Raw genomic sequence first — 27,545 nt, forward strand, 5'->3', positions numbered from 1 at the left:
AGTTTTTTTTACACTTTTTTTACACGGAAACCGCGCCAAAAAACGGCCGAAAATGCCTCGATTTCAATGGGAGGCAGACGCGGTTTTTACCACGAACGGTAGAAAAACGCTGCCGGTAAAAAGAAGCGACACGCCTTATCATCGGGCGTTACGCCTCTGACCTCCAATTGACATCAATGGGAGGCAGGAAAAAAACGTAATTCACTGCGTTTTTGCCTGTGGAACTCAATGGGCACGAGCGAAAAACGGCTTGCACGTAGATCAAAATCTGCCTCAAAATTCCGTTTTCTGCCTGCAAAGAACTCCGTGTGAACAGGAGTGAGTATATTTATTGAAAGCTGCACTGATTTTGGTTCTGCCTGGTTCACTGTGGTTGTAGTGAGTGACTTTAGGTGTGAACGTGGGCTGACAGTCATACAGTATAGCGTCTTTTCCACTAGAAGGTGTGAACGTGGCCGCAATACTCGGTTGTACAAGACGCCGGTTTTTGCATGACCGGCCAAACGTCCCCTCCCGGCGCAACATAGCAGCGCAGTTCCTGTAGGGGCAGTGAAAGCAGCCGCTCCCCTCCCCTCCGGAGTCCTCCCCTCCTCCCACACACAAGGCCTAGCACACAACACAGCCTCGTCCTGCCTTCTACACCGGCACTCTGTCACACCGCTGCTTCACGGCCCCGGCTCCGTCATGAACGTCTTCAGGTTCCTGGGGGACATTTCCCATCTGTCCGCCATCCTCATCCTGCTGCTGAAGATCTGGAAATCCCGCTCCTGTGCCGGTAAGACATAGCACAGCTCCGGTAGGATGTGGGCGCTGGTAGCGCTATGTGCCGGATCACGGGGGTAGCTGTGGTAACCTGCGGTCACTGTGCGTTATACCGGCAGGACTGTGCGCCGGGTATGAGCGGCTCATGGCAGGACGGAGGGAGGGATGAGCGGGGCTGATGACGTGGACGCTCCATTATCCTCCACAGATCAATGTATGGAGGCTGCCGGGAGGGCTAGAGCTCCGTGTATACAGACTGTTCACAGTATATCCTGCATTATCATCCACAGCTGCAATCACAGTTCTGCTTGTTCAGTGTCTGCACGGCGCTGTTCTGGGAAGTGTAGTTCTTACACCGGACTCTGTACAGTAGTCACAGGTGCACAGTCATCTGTCCCAGAATGCAGTGCAGCACAAAGCATTGTAGTATAGGAGGCCAGGTATGAGGGCTATTCCAGGACTTTGATATTGATGTCCTGCTCTAAGGATAGCTCGTCAATATCAGATCGGTGGGATCCAGCAATGGACCGCGCTGCTCCCCCTTCATTGTTTACCAGGCATAGCACCGCACATTTGGTAGCGGCTGTGCCTGGTATTGCAGCTCAGTCGCATTTGTTCCGCTGATCGCTGGGAGTCGGACCCCCACCGATCTGATATTGATGACCTATCCTAAGAATAGGACATCAAAGTCTCGGAAAACCCCTTCCTGTCATTTGACATACATGTACGTGATAGTCGGGAGGGGGAAGTGTGGAACGGGCTGAGCTCACGCCATACACTGCGGGTGTCCGCTGTCTATTACAACTAACTTCTCGCTTGTAAAGGCCGGGAATAGAGATTAACCGCCTAGATGCTGCGGTCAATATCGACTGCAGCATCTAAGCCATTAGACAGAGGGGGTAGGGTTAGTGTCCCAAATGCTGACCTTGGATAATTGTGCACGATACCGAGAAGGATATGGTTTTGTTGGGGAGTAATCTGCTGCTGCTCCACCTGTTTACCGTAATCGCTGTACGTCCATTCAAGTGAGATCAAGAGTATGAGAAAAAATCCAGGTATGATGAGGTCAGTACTCCTCCGAATAGTAGATTCATCCTGGGCCTTCATCAGGTATAAACACAAGTGCAGGATTCTAATAAAGTGTAGCTCCTAACATTTCTAGCTGGCTCTTACACCTAGCTTAGGCCCAATTCACATCACGTTTAGGCCTTCCGTCAGTCAGAGGTATAAGTCGGGAAGACCCCTGACTTATACCTCCAACAAAAGGCCCAAGTGTATCCCACTGTATGGGGCATACAGTGAGATACGTCACCCAGGGACCGGCCCTGGGAAAACTCCTGATATCACTGTCCATGTATGTGCTGTGACATCAGGAGCAGTGCTGTAGTCCTGGGGCAGAGTGCTAGCTGATGCTCTGCAAGGGGACTCCCGCAATGGGATACTTCTGACATCACTGTCCAGATATGGTCAGTGACGTCAGGAGTTCCCTATCGCTGGAGTCCCCAAGCAGAGCATCAGCTATCTCCCTATCCCAGGACTACAGAACTGCTCCGGATGTCACCGTACATACATGGACAGTGATGTCAGGAGCTCCCCGAGGCATACGATTAACCTATACCTGTGACGGAATCCATACAGTGGCATCTGTCACCCATAGACTTCCATGTTAAAAAGCATATATTGTGTGGTATACGTTTTTTTTGTGCGATTCCCTCTAGATGGAATAGCGTAGTCTTCTATGTTATGCAGTCCTTAAAAAAAAAAAAAAAAGTATACTAGCCCAACGGAAGCCAAAAGGACACACTTTTGGTCTGCGTCAGGATAATGGAGCCCAATGAACACATTTATCTTGTACGTAGGGAGCTTTCCTGACATACAAGATGAACGTAGGATAATAACATGGTGTGAATGGGGCCTTACATTTGTCCAGGCCTGAATTAGCTATAGGTTGGGTTCACACTTGCTGTTTTTGCCATGTCAAATATTTTACTGTAATAAAAAAAACAAAAAACATGTGGCTAATGTACGGAAGAAATGTACAAGTGAACCCAGCCTTATCCTGTTCTGGAGAACCCCTTTAGGCTTGTTCAGACCTGACAGACCTGCCACTTCACATAACATTTTTTGCACTACATTAAACGTATACGCCAGCTTCTGACGGATACGTTAAATATAGGCTGGGACAGATACCTTTACAGTGGCATTTGTCACCTTAGACTGTAATGATGTCTGTTAAACGGATGCCATTATGGGCTGTGGGTTACAGATGCCATCCTTAGACTCCTATGGTATGACATATACGTATGCCACACAGTAGCATACATCACCGGTAGGCTCCCATGTTCCAGTTCAGGACCGGGCTATTTTGCACCTTCAGGACCAGACACCGTTTAGCTATTTTTAGCACGTGTTAGTTAAATGGCTATAACTTTTTTATTTGTTGGGCTAACGACGTGATTTGTGCGACGTTTTTTCCGTAGACAATGCAGGTTTCATTTTTTATCGTTTTTATACACATCCTTTTTTGCTATTTTAGAATTTTTATTCATAAAGTTTGAAAATAATAGTAAAAAAATAAGCTTTTTTAAGTTTCAGCTATTTTTTTGGGTAATAACATAGTTTTACCCTAAAATAGACCTTTTATTTGTGATCGTCATTGTTTACTGTAAACTTTAATATATTACATGTCTATATTAGGGTAATTGGGTCAGCGCTAGCGTTACAACAATGATTGGCTGGGGGGGAACAGGTTTTTTTGGGGTGGGTATTTTATGTGTATTTATTATTAAATTTTTTTTTTTGCACTTTACTTTACTATTTTTTTATTACTATGGTCTGTCCCTCAAAGGTCAAAAAAGACCTTTGGGGAACTTTATATATATTTTTTCTTTCTTTTACACCATGTTTTTCCACTGTAACTGGATCTGCACAGCAGCCCCAGTTACAGAGGAAATCAGCCCTCTCATAGTGACGATTGTCACTAATAGGGCTGTGCTAGGTCTAGTAAGACCCAGCAGCAGTCTGTCAGTAACGGCACCCGGTGATCATGTGACCAGTCACATGATCACCGGGAGGAATAGAGACAGCGCCGCCGCTGCTGTCTCTATTCACATACACAGCGTTCATTGAGCGCTGTGTAAAAGACATTGGAGAAGACAGAAGCAACGAAAGCTGCTTCTATCCTCTCCTCCGGGTCCCCGGCAGTCACTGACAGCCGGAGACCCGACATTCAGCTGCCGATCGCGCGGGCAGCAAGTTAAAACCCAAGCCGTAAAAAGTCTATGGCTCGGGTTTTAAGGACCCTGACCGCTGGCCGTAAAAACACAGCCAGCGGTCGGGAACCAGTTAGAAAAAAATAATAATAAAAAATGTACCGCACAGATGTACACGTTAAACATAGGAAATGAACGTAGTGTGAAGGGCGGCCAAACCTAGCCCCAAAAAATTGGCTTAAAAGCCACATGCAGTTTTTAATACATTCTTTGCAGTGGATCTGTGGAAATGTTACAAGAATTGCTTCTATGGAAAACGGTTTTTCACGTGATTTTTCTTCCCCCTGGGTCAACACCACACAGATGGCAGGAATAGGGCAGGCTGTGATTTATCCATATAATGTGAAGGACGTTTTCTTAAGTCTTGTCCAGCTACATATAATCTACAGACGATCTGTCCACACCCGATGCTGGATGTGAACAGAGCCATAACATTTTAAAACGCATGTAGAAAACTGCATGTGTTTCCAGCGTAAACGCTGTGTGTGAATCATGCCCTAAGGGGTATTCCTATCACAAACATTTGACATATCAATTAAATACACCACAAATGTCCCACTGGAGAACAGTGGGGTCCTGCTTTTCCTGTTATGGAGAGTGGAAAAGGGACCTTCTCTTCCTATACAAGAATCAGTAGGGGTCTTAATGACTATTCCAGTCAATGTGCCATAAATGTTTGTCATGGGAAAATCCCTTTAGTAGTTGTCTTAGGCCAAATTCACACGAACGTGTGTGTCTTGCGCGCGCAAAAAAACGCAGCGTTTTTTGCACGTTGCAGTTCCGTGTGTCATAAGTGTTTGCTGCGTGATTTTCGCGCATATGCCATCCTTATGACATTCGGTTTTGAGGTTTAGAAAAATAAATGAAGGAAGTGCTTTTATTTTTCCCTTCATTTCTTAATTTACTATTGCGCGAATTACGCGCGACACACGGAAGTGCTTCCGTGTGCTGTGCGCGATTTTCACGCACCCATTGACTTCAATGGGTGCGTAATGCCTGAAAAACGCCCAAGTATGGGACATGTCGTGAGTTTTACGCAGCGGACACACGCTGCTTGAAAATCACTGAATGTCTGAACGCCCCCATTGACTAACATAGGTGCGTGCGACGCGCTCGAAAATCACGGACGTGAACTACGCTCGTGTAAATAAGGCCTTGTGGTTGTGTCATCCTCAGACAAATTCATGTCTCTGGTAAAGAGCTGTTCTGCGGAAATTCATTATTTTACACAAGATTATTTTTTTTTTTACTACAAACAACAAGTAATAAGGTCTGGATTTTGTATTTCTCTGATAGAAAACCCATTACTGATAAATTTACTTCTCTATTAATTAACACAATTCTAGTTCTAGTGTCGGATGTAAAATGGTCTTCTACACATTTTATTTTGGAGACACTTGTAAGAAGTTTTCCCAGACACAGACATCGATGGCTTAGGATAAGAAATGCCATTAATGTCTGATTGTTGGGGGTCCGATTAATGGAACCCCCAACGACGTCTAGAACCAAGGGGCTGCTGCATCAAAGGGTATTCCAGTAATAACAAATTATCACCTATCCGCTGGATAGGTAACGACTGTATGAATGGTAGGGGTCCAACCTATGGGACCCCCACAAATTGCCATAACGGGGGTCCTGTATGCCGCGTTTCACACCAGCTGCAATACCGGAGCCAGGAGAAATTGAATGGAGTGGCTTTCGAGCATGCACTGATGGAAACTGCCGAGCACAGCGCACGTGCCAGGGATTGAAATGAATGGTCGACCATGTAATGCATCGAGGGGCAAGTTCGGTTAAGTTCTGGCTCTTGGAGGGGTTCGTCCATATGCCCTAATAGGCAGGCAAGACCCCTCTGATGCCAAAAATTAGATTGGATCTTGTCTTAATGCAGCCGTAGCTGACAAGAAGGCTCGGCTCCGTAAATAAAAAAATGGCGGACTATGGTTTCTGCTCTAACAAATTATATAGTGTACAGAGGAACGTTCATGAATGAGCGCATAAGGTTTTATTGTTCTTGGTGGAGGTAAGCTGTCCTGACATGACTATTCCTGTTTGCAGGTGCTTGTCCGTTTGTGATCTGTTCACAATATACACTTGCATATACTTTATGATATGATATATGTGCAAATCCAGCACTTATAGGGGGAAATTTATCCCTATAGTAAAGTTGCAAAAGGGCCCAAAAGTCTCAAATTGCGCTGGAAATGGGTGTGCAATATGGGGCGGGGCGGCAGCAACCTGTCAAATTGATAATAATTTACGCCAAAAACTGGCATTAATTATAGGGGAGCTAGTGTAGATTTGACTCAAAATTTTAACTGGATCACTGCTGTTTCCAACCACCCCCATTTGTCAACATACTGCAATCTTCTTTTCCTTCATCTGGTCTGTATCATGGGAGCCTAAGGGTGATGGATGCCACTGTATGGCATTCGTCAGAGATATATATTAAACTTATACCTCAGGGAAATTTCCCTGGGCTGAAGTCCATAGGAAAAGCATCAGGTAACACTCTGCCTGGGGATTATGGCCCTGCGGAAGCCCTTGATGTCACAGTCAATATATCGACAGTGATGTCAGGGGTTTTCAACTACAGTGTCCCCGGTCAGAGCAACGGTAACGCACTGGCCTGGATCTTCGGGACTGGAGAAGCCCCTGATGCTACTACTCTGGCAGGGGACTCCGTAGTTGAAAGCTCCTGACATCACTGTCCATATATGGACTGTGACATCAGGGGCTTCCCAAGGCACAACTTCAAGTAGCGCTCTGCCTGGGGAGTTCGGGCGATGTATTCCACCATATGACTTTAGAGTGGGATACAATGCTACCTTCCATCGGCGGTAGATGTCGGAAGGAAAAAGACTAGATGTGAAGAGGGCCTTAGAAGTATTTACTAAATCAGACCTCTTCAAAAATCCTTTATAATCTGAAACGCATGAGTTTATTGTTAATTTTGGAGCCTACGAGTGCTGGTATTACCTAATACATTGTGGTTTTCGAGCCTCCTGAGCTTCTAGTTGTCAGCTACAAGGACATTGCGGGTGAGCCGGTTACCTCACAGTACTGTAGAGTTAGTGATGTTTTTATATATTATATAGTGGACTATAGGAGAGCAACTTTGTGTTTTTCTGTTTGATTTGGTATCATCGAGATGAAATGTGGTGTAATATCCTTGCAGTCCATAGCACATTATTCACTGAACTGGCTGTATTCTAAAAGTTTTGCAGCTGTGAATCTTATGAGATTTCTCCCAGAAATGTTTCCTTCGGTGTCTTTTGCGCAAAGTCTTGGGGTTCTGCAATTTGACATTATTCACAGATGAAAGGTTTTCAGTAGTGGCAGCTGATTGTATCGTCCTGATTTACAAGGTTCATGAATATAAGAACGGTAGGAGGTTTACTTCTATTGACTGCATTGTTTTCTCCAGCGATTCCACGGGAAGTCTTACTTTTTCAGGTATTTAATAAAAATTAAAAAAAATGAATGTGACCTAAATATCTGATAGATGTGGGTCTGTAACTCCCATAGAACAGAGGGGAGAGAGTTGGTCACATGCACGTCTGCCTCTCCACTCATTCTCCGCCTGGATGCGGCAACATTGATCACACATCCGAACCCTGCTCTCCGTTCTTGAGGATCAGTGGGGTTCCCAGACCCCGCTTATTAGTCTTTTATAACATGTCCTATTGACACATCATTAAACTTTTTTTTATTGCAATCGTATTAAATTAAATGTAAATGTATTACAACTCGTTAATTGTTTGTTGTTGGTTAAAGATTAGAAACATGTTTTAGCGTCTGTGCATCATCTTGTCTGGCCGACATCTTTCCCTCTTTTTCCCTTGCGTCTGTGGCGGATATGGCTCCCGGAGCATGTGAACGCTATCTCACGTACTGATCTGGAGCCTACATTTCCCATCATGCCCCTGACTGTGACGCAGAATGGGGCAGATTCATCGTCACATTTTATCATCAACACAATGTGCAAAGAACGGCGCCGAAAACAGACTGTAGACCAGTGGTAGGCAACCATGGTGAGGCAGAGATCTACTATAATAATACAGAGAAGGAGCGACCTTGTACACTGTACTTATACAGGGTGCTATTTGCACATCATGATTTAGATTTTTCACAAACCTACAGTTGCAAGAAGTAAGTGAACCATTTGAAATTACCTGGGTTACTGCATTAATTACTTATAAAATGTGGTCTGATTGTTATCTAAGTCACAATTATAGACAAACACAATATAAATAATAAAACACAAATATTTGTAGAGTTCATGTCTTTTATTGAGCCCATTGAGTAAACGTCCACAGTGCCGAGAGAAAAAGTAAGTGAACCTCTGTGTTAAAGATTTCTCCATGAGCTAATTAGTAAAAGGTGTAAGTGTGGGATTCACAGGTGCTTTGCCCATTAAATTAAGGCACACAAAGCCTGGTTACTAAGAAATTTATTCTTTAAGAAAGATTGGTTAGGCTAGAGGCAAACAACTTTCAGAAGACGTGCTATAAAGATGCATGATGTTGGAAAAGGCTACAAAAACATGGCTAAAGACCTAGGTGTACACTGTACAAAGAACCCAATGGTAGCAAAAGACCTACTGAAAACTACAAACTGCAACGGTTCACGTGTCCACTACTAAAAAAACACTGAACAAGAATTGTGTTCATGGAAGGACTCCAAAAAAAACATTGCGGCCCATCTCAAGTTTGCCCTAGACTGCCTGGATGGTCTCCAGCTCTTCTGGAAGAAAGTTCTATGGACAGATGAGATAAAAGTGGAACTCTTTAGCACAAATGCACAGCCCTATGTTTGGAGGAAAAAGAACCGTGCACGCCAACACCAAAAGCTCATCCCAGCTGTGAAGCATGGTGGAGGGAGCAGCATGGTCTGGGGCTGCTTTTCTGTCTTAGGGCCTGAACAGCTTCTGATCATTGAGGGAACTATGAATTCAATGGTATATCAAAACGTTTCACTGGAGAATGTGTATAATTGTGACTTCGATAATAATTACACCCAATTTTATTAGTATCTATACAGAAACCAATGCTTACTTTTTGTTTGTCTGTAAATGTTGCAATTACATTTTAGGTCTGCAAATCTTTTAAAAGTTTAGTTTAACTGAGGCATTAGTGACTAGTGATCTGCTCAGGACCTGTCAAAGATTACCATCTTAATCTACTGGTTGCCTAACTAGGGTGTAGACTGTGGAATATGAGCACACTGCAGACACTGACCTCCGGTACAGGGAGGAAGGGATGCTCTACACCTGCGGGCAGATTTCAATCACCTAACCGAAGTCAAAAGGATAAATAGAATAGAAAACTTTATTGCCAACTATGACATTTACAGAATAGAAAATCCGTCATTTACACATTGGAAAATGCAAAAAGCACAAACAGTCGGCCCATATTGGAAAATAAACTAGTATGAACAGGGGATTAAAAATGAAGGAAGAAAAATGAGTAAACAAATAACAATTCTAGGACATTTTTGGTGAGTTTTAACAAGATTACAAAAAAGAGAAACAAAAGCTTCTTAAGAATCAAGGCTAAGAAGAGTCCATATATATATATATATATATATATATACACCACAGACACAACACGTCATATATGGATATTATGTCATTATTTATCAATCGCATATAAACTCCATTTTTTGGATCCAGTGCTGCGGATATCGGAGGTGAAAGCACTACAGTCAAGATCGACTTAGGCCTCGTTTACATCAGCGTCGGGTTCCCTTTGAGGTTTCCGTTCATCCGTTCTGTCAGATGAACGGAAAGCCAAACGGAAACCATAGCTTCTGTTTTTGCATTACCATTGATTTCAATGGTAATGCTTCCATTGCAAATGGTTTCCGTTTTGTTTCTATTCCGTAAGGATTCCTTTTTTTTGCGGAAACGGGAGCGTAGTCGGCTATTGTTGTCTTTCTGTTCATGGGTTCCTTCAACAGAAAGATCGAACGGAACCCAACGCCGATGTGAACGAGGCCTTGGCCACAGCAAGCACAGCTTGGGGAAACTGATTCTTAGCACCGGATACACAGCCAGCTATTGGATTCTGCACACACTTACTTGTTTTTGTTTTATGTTTCACTATTTTGGTTTTCGTATTTATTCCTTTTTATGTTTTCCCCTTTTTTTTCCTATAACCTGTTTTCCGTATTCACTGTGTTGAGGAATCCGTTCATGTTTTACTTTTTGCATTTGAAATGGAATATTCTGTTTTATAAAATAAGTGTAGACCTGCCTAGATTAAAAATAGATTTGACATCCAGCAAAAAGTCTTCCGTGGTTTCTCTATATTAATTGCAGTTGCATTATTTTCGCAGCAAAGACATCAAAATTAGTTCCTCCATAATAGTTCCAAAAACAGATTTTTCAGGAACCTGTCACAGTACAGCTTCCTTTTAGATAAGCGCTCTGTACACATCAGAGTCATGGCTGCTGTGTACAATCGGATCCATTGACAAATCGAAATTCTGAGAGACCCCGTTGACTTATATCTGTTGGGGCTCCGGTATTTTGCAAATATAACAATATTTGTAGTGACCTGCATCGACAGCATCAAAGTCTATGGTTATAGAACATATAATTAACTTTATGTAATATGGATATTGCTGCAATTATAAAATGGACTGAAATGCATTACAATATAAACTAGGGCATGCATTTATTATGCAGTTTATGCCAGATGACTTGCAACAAATTTGCATTAAAATTTGCGACATTTCTTGTCATTTGACAAATTAGAAAAGTGACAGGCATGAAGCGTGCGCCTTTTAATAAATTAAACACATATTACTCCAACCCCTAGAAGCCAGAATGCTGGCGAAACGCGCGTCGGGTGCTCAATCCTTTTAATCTTTCCCTGGTGTAACACATGGCCATAGCTGCCTTATACAGGCCAATGAATCACTATTGCTTCCTACCTGGGTGACAGCAGCTAATTACAGCCGACAGCTAACAGCACGGCAGTGCTGTTCAGCATAGCGTATCCTGCGGTCACATACGAGCGGCTGGTTGTACGCCTCTTCCAGCCGCCGTTCTAATCTGACCGCCGGTGTAATTGCCGTGCGGCTCCCTTATTGCTGCCTACCCCGGTCAACCACGGGGACAGGGCCACACACTTAGCTCAGGTCCACTTACAGTGGATCTGCGCTTTGGCATATTGTCTGTGCCGCGTCTGAGTTCACACTGGGCGCGAGCACAGCAAGGGATTCACAGCTGATCTCCACGCTACCGCTCTGGCTCACAGAGCGGCGGCGTGAGAGTGCAGCTGTCTGCTCACCATTCACACCCTCCACGGCAATTTTGTTTGCAGGCACAGCAGGATAATCACTCTGATTCAGCCGTGTCCTACAGCAACATCACGGGCACGAGTGGTTTTTACTACTCTGACCCGTGTGCTTTAGTGATAGTGCTGGTCAGCATAGCGCATCCTGCTGTCACATACGAGCGGCTGGCTGTATGCCCCTTCCAGCCGCCGTTCTAATCTGACCGCCGGTGACACTGCCGTGCGGCTCCCTTATTGCTGCCCACCCCGGTCAACCACGGGGACAGGGTCACACACTTAGCTCAGGTCCACTTACAGTGGATCTGTGCTTTGACAGGGTGTCTGTGCCGCGTCTGAGCTCACACTGGGCGAGGGCACAGCAAGGGACATACGGCTTATCTCCACGCTACTGCTCTGGCCCACAGAGCGGCGGCGTGAGAGTGCAGCTGTCTGCTCACTATTCACACCCTCTGCGGCAATCATGTTTGTAAGCACGGCAGGACATTTACACTGATTCATTACAGGGCCGTGTCCTACAAGAACATCACGGGCACGAGTGGTCCTCATTACTCTGACCCGTGTGCTTCATGTTCACACTTTGCTGCAGCACAGCTCCAGGTGGTGTTATTAGCTACCCTGCCTAATTTTTGGACTGCCGCAATCTGAGAATACAATTGCTGGTTTGGAAGCATAGCCATATGTGTTCTTTGATGAACAACTTTGTTATGAATTACAAACCATAACAACCTCATTATACATGGCCTAGGTATGTGAGTTTGGGGGTCACTCACACATACCTCTTACACCATCGGACTTTTTAGTGCTTATTTATTTTAATGCATATTAATAAAAGTTACATATTAATTTCAGATCACATACTTTTTCTCCTTCCCTTTCCCTTATACATATTACTCCCAACTATCTCCTTTACTTAAATGGACACTAATGTTTCAAACAACTTATTCTAGTCTAAGGGCTTATTCAGATGAACGAGTGTAAACTGAGACGTAAAAAACTGAAGTGTTTTAGTCGTGCAAATTCTGTGTGAAGTTACTGCCACTAGGTGTCTCCCTCCCTGTAATCTGCTGTCCACCTCCTATTGTCAAGCATTGGCCAACCCTGGTTACAGAGCAGAAAAGACGGGCTGCAGAAGGTGGGGTTCTATAAAGAGTTTGCGGAGAGGGGAAGGGGGGCAAAGAGAGGTGAGTCCGCAACACGCTGCATGTAAGTCTATGGAGGGGGAGGAAGTAGGAGCAGAGGGGAAACGCAGAGACGCTGCTAGTAAGATGTAAACCCCAACCCAGTGCTGGATTCTGAGCTACACTACAATTTTTTTGTGTATGATCTCCATGCTGCTTCAGCTTATATTTTTATATATATATATATATATATATATATATGAAAATCCCACAGCACTCCGTGTTAGTGAAAAAAATGGTGGTTTATTAAGCCAGCACAAGCTGCAACGTTTCCGTCCTGCTATAGAACCCTTATCAAGCTTGACCTTTATCTTGCTTGATAAAGGTCCTATAGCAGGATGGAAACGTTGCAGCTTGTGCTGGCTTAATAAACCACCATTTTTTTTCACTAACACAGAGTGCTGTGGGATTTTCTTCAATATTGATCTATAGCCCCTGGATCGGGATTACCTGCTTGCACCTGAGACCATCTTGGAATTGCATTGTGAGTGCTGCTGCTTTTCCATTGTATGTGTGTGTGTGTGTGTGTGTGTGTGTATATGTATATATATATATATATATACACACACTACTGTTCAAAAGTTTAGGGTCACTTAGAAATTTCCTTATTTTTGCAAGAAAAGCACAGTTTTTTTCAATGAAGATAACATTAATCAGAAATACACTCTATACATTGTTAATGTGCTAAATGACTATTCTAGCTGCAAATGTCTGGTTTTTAATACAATATCTACATAGGTGTATAGAGGCCCATTTCCAGCAACCATCAGTGTTCTAATGGTACGTTGTGTTTGCTAACTGTGTTAGAAGGCTAATGGATGATTCGAAAACACTTGAAAACCCTTGTGCAATTATGTTAGCACCGCTGTAAACAGTTTTGCTGTTTAGAGGAGCTATAAAACTGACCTTCCTTTGAGCTAGTTGAGAATCTGGACCATTACATTTGTGGGTTCGATTAAACTCTCAAAATGGCTAGAAAAAGAGAGCTTTCATGTGAAACTCGACAGTCTATTCTTGTTCTTAGAAATGAAGGCTATTCCATGCGAGAAATTGCCAAGAAACTGAAGATTTCCTACAACGGTGTGTACTACTCCCTTCAGAGGACAGCACAAACAGGCTCTAACCAGAGTAGAAAGAGAAGTGGGAGGCCCCGCTGCACAACTGAGCAACAAGACAAGTACATTAGAGTTTCTAGTTTGAGAAATAGACGCCTCACAGGTCCTCAACTGGCAGCTTCATTAAATAGTACCCGCAAAACGCCAGTGTCAACGTCTACAGTGAAGAGGCGACTCCGGGATGCTGGCCTTCAGGGCAGAGTGGCAAAGAAAAAGCCATATCTGAGACTGGTTAATAAAAGGAAAAGATTAATATGGGCAAAAGCACACAGACATTGGACAGAGGAAGATTGGAAAAAAGTGTTATGGACAGACGAATCGAAGTTTGAGGTGTTTGGATCGCACAGAAGAACATTTGTGAGACGCAGAACAACTGAAAAGGTGCTGGAAAAGTGCCTGACGCCATCTGTCAAGCATGGTGAAGGTAATGTGATGGTCTGGGGTTGCTTTGGTGCTGGTAAAGTGGGAGATTTGTACAAGGTAAAAGGGATTTTGAATAAGGAAGGCTATCGCTCCATTTTGCAACGCCATGCCATACCCCGTGGACAGCGCTTGATTGGAGCCAATTTCATCCTACAACAGGACAATGACCCAAAGCACACCTCCAAATTATGCAAGAACTATTTAGGGAAGAAGCAGGCAGCTGGTATTCTATCTGTAATGGAGTGGCCAGCGCAGTCACCAGATCTCAACCCCATAGAGCTGTTGTGGGAGCAGCTTGACCGTATGGTACGCAAGAAGTGCCCATCAAACCAATCCAACTTGTGGGAGGGGCTTCTGGAAGCATGGGGTGAAATTTCTCCCGATTACCTGAGCAAATTAACAGCTAGAATGCCAAAGGTCTGCAATGCTGTAATTGGTGCAAATGGAGCATTCTTTGACGAAAGCAAAGTTTGAAGGAGAAAATTATTATTTCAAATAAAAATCATTATTTCTAACCTTGTCAATGTCTTGACTATACTTTCTAGTCATTTTGCAACTCATTTGATAAATATAAGTGTGAGTTTTCATGGAAAACACAAAACTGTCTGGGTGACCCCAAACTTTTGAACGGTAGAGTGTGTGTGTGTGTGTGTGTGTGTGTGTGTATGTATATATATATATATATATATATATATATATATATATATATATATATATATATATATATATATATGATAGGGGAGCAGGATTCTCCTCTTCTATGTGTGCTGTGTATAGAAGACATGATAGTAGTCAGGCTCCGCCCACTAGTTCAGAAACAACTGAAAATTAGAGATAGAGCCTGCAGAGGGAAAAACGGCTAAATAATGCCACATACAACATATAATGGCCAGAACTACGGTCGTTCCGCATGTACACACATATGACCGCTTATTCTGAAAAGTTAGGTACACTCTAAAGTGTCAGTCCAGTTAAACTCTCCCGCCTGAACTAACAGGGCATGGAGAGAAACTCCAACACTGGGCGCTACGGTTGCCTGCAGAGTGTCAGGCACAGGTCCAATTAATTAGAATTGGACCCGTGCACAATACTCTCTGGGCGTTGTATGTTTGCCACGGCAATAGTACCGCCCAGCGTGCAGAGGCGTCTCTCCATAACTGAACTGACACTTTTAAACTTGTCGTAAGATACGCCAGTCTTAGTAAATGTGGGCATAGGAGTTTATTGACTCATCCTCTCTTTTTGCAGATCTCAGTAGGTGATGCTTTTATTCTTCTTTTTGTTTCGTAAGACATTATTGATCACACTAAGAAAGCATTCATTAACATACATCCTCTCATACCTGGCTACACATCATTGTAAATGAAATTGTGAACGTTATGACACATGCACAGACTAATAATATATACTCCTGGAGCCATTAACTGTGCAAGCCGTGTTCAAGAGGCAGCAGTAAAGAAGGCCCCAGGGATATCCACACTAAAGCTGCTTTGATAAAGTGGATCGGACCATCCCCAGTTGCATAGTAGAAGGTATTCTCAAGGAATCTTAATTGAAATTTATATTGACAAACAGGTTGTTGCATTTTATTTCAGATATTAACCCCTTCCCTCTTTAGCCACTTTTGACCTTCCTGACCGAGCCTCATTTTTCAAATCTGACATCTGTCACTTTATGTGGTAATAACTCCGGAATGCTTTCACCTATCCAAGCGATTCTGAGATTGTTTTCTCGTGACACATTGGACTTTATGTTACTGGCAAAATTTGCTCGATATGTTCAGCATTTAATTGTGAAAAACACCAAAATTTAGCGAAAAATTGCAAAAATTAGCATTTTTCTCAATTTAAATGTATCTGCTTGTAAGACAGGCAGTTATACCACACAAAATTGTTTCTAATTAACATCACCCATATGTCTACTTTAGATTGGCATCGTTTTTTGAACATCCTTTTATTTTTCTATGACCTCACAAGGCTTAGAACTTTAGCAGCAATTTCTCACATTTTCAAGAAAATTTCAAAAGGCCATTTTTACAGGGGCCAGTTCAGTTGTGAAGTGGCTTTGAGGGCCTTATATATTAGAAACCCCCAAAAAGTCACCCCATTTTAAAAACTTCACCCCTCAAAGTATTCAAAACAGCATTTAGAAAATGTCTTAACCCTTTACACATGTCACAGGAATTAAAGCAATGTAGAGGTGAATTTTACAAATTTCATATTTTTTTGCAGAAATAAATTTTTAGTACAATTTTTTTTATAACACAGAAGGTTTTACCAGAGAAATGCAACTCAATATTTGTTGCCCAGTTTCTGCAGTTTTAGGAAATATCCCACATGTGGCCGTAGCGTGCTACTGGACTGAAGCACCGGCCTCAGAAGCAAAGGAGCACCTGGTGGATTTTGGGGCCTTATTTTTGTTAGAATAAATTTTAGGCACCATGTCAGGTTTGAAGGGCTCTTGCGGTGCCAAAACAGTCAAAATCCCCCAAAAGTGACCCCATCTGGGAAACTACACACCTCAAGGAAATTATCTAGGGGTACAGTGAGCATTTTGACCGCACAGCTTTTTTACAGAAATTATTAGAAGTAGGCCGTGAAAATTAAAATCAACATTTCTTCAAAGAAAATGTAGGTTTAGCGATTTTTTTTTTCTCATTTTCACAAAGACTAAAGGAGAAAAAGCACCGTAAAATTTGTAAACCAATCTCTCCCGAGTAAAACAATACCCCACATGTGGTAATAACCGGTTGTTTGGAGACACGGCGAGGCTGAGAAGGGAAAGAGCGCTATTTGGCTTTTGGAGCTCAAGTTTAGCAGGAATGGTTTGTGGAGGCCATGTCACATTTACAAAGCCCCTGAGGGGACAAAACAGTGGAAACCCCCCACAAGTGACCCCATTTCGGAAACTACGCCCATTGAGGAAATTATCTAGGGGTATAGTGAGCGTTTTGACCCAACAGGTTTTTTGCATAAATTATTGGAAATAGGCCCTGAAAATGACAATCTAAATTTTTTCAAAGAAAATGTAGGTTTAGCTAATTTTTTCTCATTTCCACAAGGACTGAAGGAGAAAAAGCACCGTAAAATTTGTAAACCAATCTCTCCCGAGTAAAACAATGCCCCACATGTGGTAATAAACGGTTGTTTGGAGACACGGCAGGGCTGAGAAGGGAAAGAGCGCTATTTGGCTTTTGGAGCTCAAGTTTAGCAGGAATGGTTTACGGAGGCCATGTCACATTTACGAAGTCCCTGAGGAGACAAAACAGTGGAAACCCCCCCACAAGTGACCCCATTTTGGAGACTACACCCATTGAGGAAATTATCTAGGGGTATAGTGAGCTCTTTGACCCCACAGGTTTTTTGCAGAAATTATTGGAAGTAGGCCCTGAAAATAAAAATCAACATTTTTTCAAAGAAAATGTAGGTTTAGCTTATTTTTACTCATTTCCACAAGGACTGAAGGAGAAAAAGCACCACAAAATTTGTAAAGCAATTTCTCCCGAGTAAAACAATACCCCACGTGTGGTAATAAACGGCTGTTTGGAGACACGGCTTGGCTTAGAAGGGAGAGAGCGCTATTTGGCTTTTGGAGATCACATTGAGCAGGAATGGTTTGCGGCGGCCATGTCACATTTGCAAAGCCCCTGAGGGGAAAAAACAATGAAAACGCCCAAAAAGTGACACCATTTAGGAAACTACACCTCTTTAGGAATTCATCTAGGGGCGTAGTGAGCATTTTGACCCCACAGATGTTTCATAGAATTTATTAGAATTGGGCAGTGAAAATAAAAACAATCCTTTTTCTTCAATAAGACGTAGCTTTAGCGCAAATTTTTTCATTTTCGCAACAAATAAAGGAAAAAAAAGAACCCAACATTTGTAAAGCAATTTCTACCGAGTACGGCAATACCCCATATGTGGTCATAAACTGCTGTTTGGGCACACGGCAGGGCTCAGAAGGGAAGGACCGCCATTTGGAGTGCAGATGTTTCTGGATTGGTTTCTGGGCGCCTGTGGGCCCAAAACAGTGGAAACCCCCCAGAAGTGACCCCATTTTGGAAACTACACCCCTCAATGCTTTTACCTAGGGGTGTAGTGAGCATGTTAACCCTGCAGGTGTTTTGTAGAAATTAGTGTGAACTCGATGTTGCAGAGTGAAAATGGGATTTTTTCCACAGATATGTGGACAATATGTGGTGCCCAGCTTGTGCCACCATAACGAGACAGCTCTCTAATTATTATGCTGGGTTTCCTGGTTTTAGAAACACCCTACATGTGGCCCTAATCTCTTGCCTGGACAGTCGACCAGGCTCAGGAGTGAAAGCGTACCATGTAAAATTGAGGCCTAATTTGGCGATTTACAAAGTATTGGTTCACAACTGCAGAGGCTCAGATGTGAAATAATAAAAATAAACCCCTGGGAAGTGACCCCACTATGGAAACTGCACCCCTCAAGGCATTTATTAAGGGGTGTAGTGAGCATTTTCACCCCACAGATCTTTTCCATAAATGAATGCGCTGTGGATGGTGCAAATTAAAAATTTATATTTTTCCCTAGATATGCCATTCAGTGGCAAATATGTCGTGCCCAGCATATGCCACTGGAGACACACACCCCAAAAATTGCTAAAAGGGTTCTCCCGGGTATGACGATGCCATATATGTGGAAGGAAACTGCTGTTTGGGCACGCTGTAGGGTTCAGATGGGAGGAAATGCCATTTGGCTTTTGGAGCGTGGATTTTGCTTGGTAGTAGTTTTGTTTGGAGTCTTACTGGTGTTTCCGTTTATAATGTAGGGCATATGTAAGCCGGGCGGAGTATATAAGGGGCATAGTCAGGTGGTATAATAACGGGGTAAAAAAAAACAATAAAATAATCCATAGATGTGTGTTACGCTGTGAAGCAATCCTTTCTGCACAGGCCGGTGTCGCACTGATAAATGGTGTCATTTCTTATCCCCCTTTTGGTCCACACTCCGCGCCTTTGTAGTTTGGGGAATTTTGCTGGGAAGTGTTGTCCTGGTATAATACGGGCACCGTCGCTCCAGCGGATATGTTTGGGCCCTCCCTTTCCTGGTTCCCTAATTTTAGGTCCTTGAAAAATCGCCTCTTCAAACAGAAGAAATGTTCCCCTCGGGCACAACTGCATATTTTTTTATTTCCTGACTTATTGGAGCCATAACTAATTTTATTTTTCATAGACGTAGTGGTATGAGGGCTGGTTTGTTGCGGGATGAGCTGTAGTTATTATTGGTACCATTTTGGGGTACATGCGACTTTTTGATCACCTTTTATCCTATTTTTTGGGATGCCAGGTAAACAAAAAAACGCAATTCTGGCACAGCTTTTTTCGGGTTTTTTTTATACAGCGTTCACCATGCGTTATAAATTACATGTTAACTTTATTCTGCGGGTCAGTACGATTCCGGCGATACCTAATTTATAGAACTTTTTCATGTTTTACAACTTTTTTGCACAATAAAATTACTTTTGTAAAAAGAATGTATTTTTTCTGTCGCCAAGTTGTGAGAACCATAACTTTTTAATTTTTTTGTCGACGGAGCTTTATGAGGGCTTGTTTTTTGCGGGACGAGCTATAGTTTTTATAGGTACCATTTTTGGATACGTGCGACTTTTTGATCACTTTTTATTCTAATATTTGTAGGGCAAAGTGACCAAAAAACAGAAACTCTGGTAACGTTTTTTACGGTTTTTTTTACGCTGTTCACCGCGTGCAATAAATAATATAATATTTTGATACCTCCGGTCGTTACGGTCGTGGCGATACCAAATACATATGGTTTATTATTATTTTTCAATAATAAAGGACTTGATAAGAGTAAAAGGGGATTGTGTTTTATTTGATTACTTGAAACTTTTACTGTTTTCAAACTTTTATTTTGTGCACTTTTTTTTACACTTTTTTTACACTTTTTCTCAAGTCCCACTAGGGGACTTGAAGTTCCAACGGTCAGATTTTTTTTTTTCTAATACATTGCACTACCTATGTAGTGCAATGTATTAGATCTGTCAGTCATTCACTGACAGCAAGCCGATTAGGCTTCGCCTCCCGGCGGGGCCTAAATCGGCTTCCGTAATGGCAGAGCAGGAGACCATTGTGTCTCCTGTTGCCATAACAGCAGTCGCCAGTCCCGATTGCCTGTCAGGGCTGGCGATCTGCTAGTAACCGCTACGATGCAGCAATCGCTTTCGATTGCTGCATCGAAGGGGTTAATGGCAGGGATCGGAGCTAGCTCCGGTTCCTGCCGTTACAGGTGGATGTCAGCTGTACAGTACAGCTGACTTCCACCGCTGATGACGCCGGATCAGCTCCTGACCCGGCGCCATCTTGCCGACAGCTACGGAAGCCGATCAGGCTCCGCCGCCGGGCGGATCTTGACCGGCTTCGGTGCTAGGCAGACCGGGAGGCCAGTATTAGGCCTCCGGTTGCCATTGCAGCCACCGGAACCCCGGCAATTTCATTACTGGGGTTCCGATGAGCTGCAAACACCTTAAGTGCAGCGATCGCGTTTGAGCGCTGCACTTAAGGGGTTAATGGCGGGGATCGAAGCTAATTTCGGTCCCCGCCGTTACAGCCGGATGTCAGCTGTAAGATACAGCTGAGATCCGGTGATGATGGGACCGGCTCAGCTTCTGAGCCGGTCCCAAACATTTGGCGTACATGTACGGCAAGATGCGGGAAGTCAGTACTTTCCATGACGTACATGTACGGCAAATGTCGGGAAGGGGTTAAAGAAATGTTCTGGAACATAAGTGTCAGGAACATTTCTTTATTTATTTATTTATTTTTTTTACCTTTCTTCTTGAAAAACTACCAAGCGCACAAAACAGTCATCCTGACAGTGATAAAATAAACTACGTAGGGCGAACAGAATAATGTGTGAAATCCGCAAGGCAGGGAGGAGGTTTCTCTTTGTAGGACAAGCACAGTCATTACAGGTAGAGGACGACTATTATTCCCTATACACGTACATGAGACTTGATGTTTTGTAGAATGTAACAGATATCAATATATTATTTATCATGTTCGTTTCTCTCTCTTAGGCATCTCTGGGAAGAGCCAGATCCTGTTTGCAATTGTATTTACCACTCGATACTTAGACCTCTTCACTAACTTTATCTCCTTCTACAATACTTCTATGAAGGTAATACTTCACCATCATGTTATATACTATATCACCATCATTGTGCACAAATCCCCACCGTTTATAGAACGTTGATTATCATAAACTGTTTTTGCATGTTTTTACAATATCTATATGTAGTTTGTATGTTCTCTCCTCTTCTGGGTACTTCAGTTTTCTCCCCACTACAAAATCCAAGCGACAGGTTAATTGGCTTCCTCTGAAATTCTGTGTGAGAATTAGAATGTGACATCCCCCCCCCCCCACCCACTGGGGACAGCGACTTATGACAATCTCTGTACATTGCTTTGCAATATGTTAGCACTATATAAGTAACTTTCTATTAAGATCCTTTGGCATGACTGGTAAGAATACTGGGACACTAGGTTTCAGCAACTTCTTCTCAATGGAATTCCATGTTTTTTAGGTTAGACCTGATACCTTTATTCTGCTGGTCAATATGATTACGCCGATACCAAATCTATATAGTGGTTTTTTTTTCGCAAATCTCTTTTTATTGAGTTTTAACACAAGAAAACAGATTCAAATATTAAACACTCGATACAGAGGAGTATTGCCAAAAATAAATGGTGGGTATATCAAGACGGCACGGAGGCCTTTGTTGGAGATTGAGATTGAAGAAATCAATTGTATCTATAGTTTTGATAGAAACACAATACAAACAACGAACTATATACAAGTTCCTATTTAAATTAAATATAAAGCAATGGGATCTGAGATAGTGCCAGATTAGATGACCTTCTAGAACAAGCAACCTTCTTTCCTTGGAAGTGTGATGTATTGGCTAAATGTAAAACATATAGTGGGAGTGATGAGGAATTGGGATAGGCTGTTGTTTCCAATAGGTGAGCCAAGAAAGCCAGAGTTTGTTGAATTTGTGGTGTCTACGCAATTCCCAACTTAGGAGTTCTTCCGTATCTACTTTCCTTATCCAATCTTGTACTGTAGGGTTTTTTTTAGATTTCCAACGAAACGGAATGAGTAATTTGGCTGCTGTAATAAGTTGTGTAAGCAAGTTATGATGGTTGGGTCAAAATTCTTCTGAGGGCAGCCAAAGAAGAACCAATGCTGGGGAGAAAGATACATGTTGCTAAGTAATTTGGGAGCACAGATCTTCTATTAATTTCCAGTAAGGCTGTATGCGAGGTCAGTGCCACCATATATGAGAAATAGAACCCCTGTGCTCCTTACAGCGCCAGCATCTATCTGTTATAGTAGGGGCAAATTTTATGCAAGAAGGTAGGGGTTCTGTACCATCTTGACCGTGTCTTAAAGGAATTTTCCTGAACGCGGACACATCTAGAGAATCCCTGAAAATTGTGTAGAATGCCTCAAACTTCAGTGTTGGAGAAAGATGCACCCAATTCTGTTTCCCAGACGACAAGATAGTTTGGTTTTTCCGTTACTTTTTCGGAGAGCAGGTTAGAATATATTTTCGAGAGTTGGCCCTTTAATGGGGAGGTAAGTAGTAAATATGTCTTGAGCCACGAAGGCTCGACAATGTCAGGAAATTGTTATAAGAAATGTATGCAGCTATTGTGGAAGCTTGGTTCATCTAGGAATGTTAAGTTAGATCTATCAGAGGTGGTGAGTAAATCTTCTAGTTTAGTGATTGTTTTGCCTTTAAAAGTTTCTAGTACATTTTGTTTGGGCAAAGATCTCCAAAAGGAAGAAGAAGTCCTATGTCCCTGCAGATAGTTTGGTAGAAGTTGTAGTGGTGCTAAAGCTAGAATCTTTCTGGGAGGGGTAAGGCAGAAAAATTGGAACTGCTCGAAGGACATACAGCAGTTGGGGTAGAATGTTGGTTTTGAGATTCTTTCGACCCACCCATGACAGGAAAGTTATATTAAGGGATGTGTCTAACCTCACCGCCCCCATACAGGTCCGATCGAAGACAGTGGACGGCAAGTGGTGTAGGCCATTCCCCCTTCACAAGTGTCTCCTCGAGTAGCTGTGCGCTTGCGTGTGAGGGGGGAGTGGCCTACGCCACTTGCCGTCCGCTGTCGTCGATCGGACCTGTATAGTGGCGGTGATGTTAGACATCGCCGCGCCACATCCTGTCTGATGACGCAGAACAGGAAGTGGGGTGGCAGCCATCTTTGTACCCAACGCATGTCACCGACGTTGCCCTCTCCTACCCGAGAATTTGCGTCCTACATTTTATTGGTCAGTTTGACTTCAAAATGGAGATCCCCGCTGGGATGACGCCACCACCGTCTGGCGTAATTTCCTGTGCAGGAGTTCCAACATAGGTATGTGTTCATTTGTGTTAGTTCTCATGGTCTCTTATTTTTATTAATGTATGTGCACATGGCCATGCGATGATCCACCTTCCATTGCCATACGGATACATTGAAAAGTGTGCTTGTAATTCGATTACTTTTGTCATTTATTGCTGGGGGCAGTTATTTGGCTTTTACTACATTTGTTCACTTACATTTTTGCTTGTGTGTATGGTTTTTTACATGCATGACCTGTATTCCATTATTTTACTGTTGGTCCTGACAGCTAGTTTGTAACTTGATCATTATCGCTAGCTAGAATTTTTTCCATGACGAGCTCTATCGGACATTGAATTTGCACATAAACCTTTTACATAAGGTCTCATTCAAATATTTCCATCTTTTGCATCCACATACCAGTAAACTATGTCATTTTTCACATATCTATTGACTCCAATACATACTCCTGGAACAGGCTGACACCATCATTTGCATTATATGACTCTTCTTTCTTTCTTTTTTTTTTTTTTTAATCCTTTTTGTATACAAGTCTTTAAAGGAACAGTGTCATCACAAATTATTGTTTTATATGTTAAAGATGTTAGTGCTTTATTAAAAACGTTTATATTCATTTGTGTGTTTGTGTTTTACTTTTTCTTATTTTTACACTTTTTCTTCCCTATGGGGGCTGCCATTTTTTGTTCCATTTCTGTGTGTGTCGATTAACGACACATACAGACATGGAATACGGCAGCCACAGTCCCATAGGGACTGCGAACGGCTCCCGTCCCATTGACTGCAGTGTACGGCGTCTGTGTGGGAACTGCGCATGCGCAGCTCCCACACAGTCCTATTCGAAATTGGCGCCGTCCGGCGCCATTTTCCTGTGGACCGGAAGTCGCGGCCGGACAGTAATATTACTACTTCCGGTCGCGGCTTCCGGATTTGTGCACTTGCACCAGCGGCAGCAAACGGAGCGGACGGGCCGGAGGGAGCCGCGGCGGCAGGAGCAGGTAAGAGATTTCAATGTATGTTCGTGTTTGTGTGTGTTTACTACTGTATGTAAACCTACTACACTGTGTGTTAGCTCAAAAAATGGCGACACACAGCGTAGGAGGTTACACCGTTCAAACCCCTCGTTTATCCCGGCACTAGCCAGGATAAAGGAGGGGGGGATGCTGAGAGCTCACTAGAGCGAGGGCTTTTAACCCAATGTTGCAATGCTGCAATTTTGGGAACAGCTCCATCTAGTGACCAAAAATGGGTAGTATTATAAATTAGAAATAATTTATAATATTTCCTGGACTCGTGCAAAAAAATAAAAAAAATTTGAACAATGTTTAATCACCCACACACTAAATGTTTAATTTTTTTAAAAAAAAACATGTTTTTCTGGCAACACATTCCCTTTAATAAAGTAAAAACTTTTTACATTATATCATGATCATTGTGTAATTATTGACCCACTCGATTTGTAGGTTTTTGTCTTTACAGTGATATACGTTGCTACCTTCCATTGGAGGTATACGTTGGGGCTGCTTCTGATGTATACATGTATACCTCCAATGGAAGGAAAAAAATATGATGTGAACAGGGCCTTATAATCTAATAAACCGTCAGCTTATTTGTGGAGGATAAAACTTTGTTTTCACCTATCTTTTATGTTTTGTGTTTTAATAAAAACATTTATGTTCTCAGCTTGTATATGTTGGAAGTTCGTATGCCACAGTATGGATGATCTACAACAAATTTAAAGCTACTTATGATGGGAACCATGATACCTTCCGTGTGGAGTTCCTTATTGTTCCTACAGCTATTTTGGCTTTCCTTGTTAATCATGACTTCACTCCTTTAGAGGTAAGGAAACATTATATTTATATTTCTTTATTGTTTTGGTTACCTAGTGGTGTATGTGTGTATGTTAATCGACACATACAGAGATGAAAAAAAAATGGCAGCCCCCATAGTGAAGTAAAAGTTAGAAAAAGTAAAACACAAATAAAATTAATTTTAATAACACACTAAGAGCAAATTGATATAAAAAAAAAAACTTTTTCGCGACACCCGTCCTTTAAGAAAATGTCAAAAGCCTTTTTTTGCTGTGCTGTAAATCAAAGAGACGCTAGAGAAGTGGTCAGGATTCTGTATACACATCCGGTCCTGGCTGGAGGTAATGTATATTCATTGTCATGACACTGCAGTAACGTTATAGTGTGTTTATGTGACTGCAAATAGCGATCTAGCTATATCTCTATGTGCTGTGTAAATGAATGGGGAGAAGTGTATGACGCTGATTGGTAACTGATTGGTCAGCGTCACACACTCCTCTGTACAATGCCCACTTGGCCAAAAAGTAAAACACGTCCAGTTGTTTAAGAAACTCATTAACATAAAGCTAAAATAGGTTATAACTCCATCAAAAATGATAGTTTTTCTAAATAAATAAATCCATTTACCCGATGAATTATTTTCTTTATCTTTCTCACTGAAGCAATGGTTGATATTAATCTGCAAAATTATATTGTTACTATATATACCGTTACTACTATCGTGATTACACATATGGTACTTATATTTACTTATATATTCACATATATAATGTTCATACTGTGTCCATGTGGTTTGACACTTAATTTTCAACATCATCATTTCCCTTTTCCATTCCTTTAAGCAGCATTCATTCTATCTTACAATTCTGTTTAATAACACAGACATAGATGCAGCCTCATGATATGATATCATATTTTTTCGAACACATCTCATTGATTAGCTGCCTCTTCCAGTCTATGTATTTATACATCTACCTAAGGATTAGCTACTATATATTATTAATTTATTCGTAGCATTATCATATGTGCAATTTGGACAGTCTAAATACCTGATGTCCTATAATTAGGAACCACTATGCATTCTCCTTTCTATAATCAGATTCCACTACCTGTCTGAAACATTCGCTGCAGAAGTGTGTAGACATGCGCACACTCACCTCCTTACGAGATTGTCAACGGAATCGGCTGTTTCCCAGCTCCGCCGTGATGCCCATGCGCGCCCTGTATGCACTGATTGGTGTACCTCCCAGTGCTCCTGATTGGACAGCCTGTATGCCTATCTTACTGGGTGGGGACTCGTCTCTTTTCAGGCAATTGCATTGGTTCTGAACACTGGCGTACTCACCTGTTTGAATGCCTGAGGTTCTAAAGGAAGGGAAACTCGAGCACGCGGTTATTAGCCCCATTTAATCCCCTGAGGACGCTGCTTGTGTGGAGAAACATGTCTGGGGGCTATCGTGTTTTTAATATCGATGTTAGACTTGCACTTTCACTGCAATCCAATCGCTAAATCAGCGGATAGTTCAGCAGTCTGCAGCTGCTGACTGAAGCAGTTACACTCCATCACCACAAATATCCATTTATATGCTACGGCAACCTACTCTGACCTGATACGTTGTGCTAGCCTATCTTGGCTAATTTTTATTTACCTTATATGTTGTACGTCTTTCCTTGGACATTTTAAACTTACAGTATTAAAAGTTATACTTTTATTTTTTTCATTATTGAAGTAGTTGGGAACTAGGGTTTCATTGTGCCTCAGGCATATTAGTTTCTTAAAGTTTTGAGACTGACACCAATTTTGGTTTTCACAGTTTGCTGCTTCAGTTTTTATAGTAACAATTTGCATTAACTCTAGATTATTATGAAGACTAAACAGTTGATTGCAAAGTCTTTGCTTGCCATAAAAATTAACTTCATCACAAAAATCCAATTTCCACTGCATTTCAGCCCTGCCACGAAATGACCTTCTTACATAATTTCAGTGATCTTCTCGTTGGCTCAGGAGAAACTGTTAATGAGGACAAGGCAGCCGATATCACATTGTCATGCTAATTGAATTATAAGAGCAGACTGGTTGCTTTAACCCCTTAATGTCTAAGCCTGTTTTGGCCTTGTGGACACAGCCAATTTTTGCAAATCTGACGTGTCACTTTGTGGTAATAACTCCGGAATGCTTTTGCCTATCCAAGCGATTCTGAGATTGTTTTCTCGTGACATGTTGTACTTTATGATACTGAAAAAATTTTGTCGTTAAATTCAATATTTATTTG

General features: G+C 42.2%; 1 protein-coding gene across 1 annotated transcript in view; it reads left to right on the forward strand.

Moving 5' to 3' along the window:
- The first annotated feature begins 547 nt into the window (after positions 1 to 547).
- The window catches only part of KDELR1 (KDEL endoplasmic reticulum protein retention receptor 1), a 42,068-nt gene continuing 15,070 nt past the window's right edge, over positions 548 to 27,545 (forward strand). Inside the window, exons 1-3 of the mRNA XM_075839955.1 lie at positions 548 to 775; positions 21,121 to 21,221; positions 25,142 to 25,300. Coding sequence (XP_075696070.1) covers positions 685 to 775; positions 21,121 to 21,221; positions 25,142 to 25,300 — 351 coding nt within the window. The 5' untranslated portion in view covers positions 548 to 684. The remainder of the gene's footprint in view (positions 776 to 21,120; positions 21,222 to 25,141; positions 25,301 to 27,545) is intronic.

The sequence above is a fragment of the Rhinoderma darwinii genome, chromosome 10 (genome assembly GCF_050947455.1).
Source record: "Rhinoderma darwinii isolate aRhiDar2 chromosome 10, aRhiDar2.hap1, whole genome shotgun sequence".
NCBI classification, from domain to species: Eukaryota; Metazoa; Chordata; class Amphibia; order Anura; family Rhinodermatidae; genus Rhinoderma; species Rhinoderma darwinii.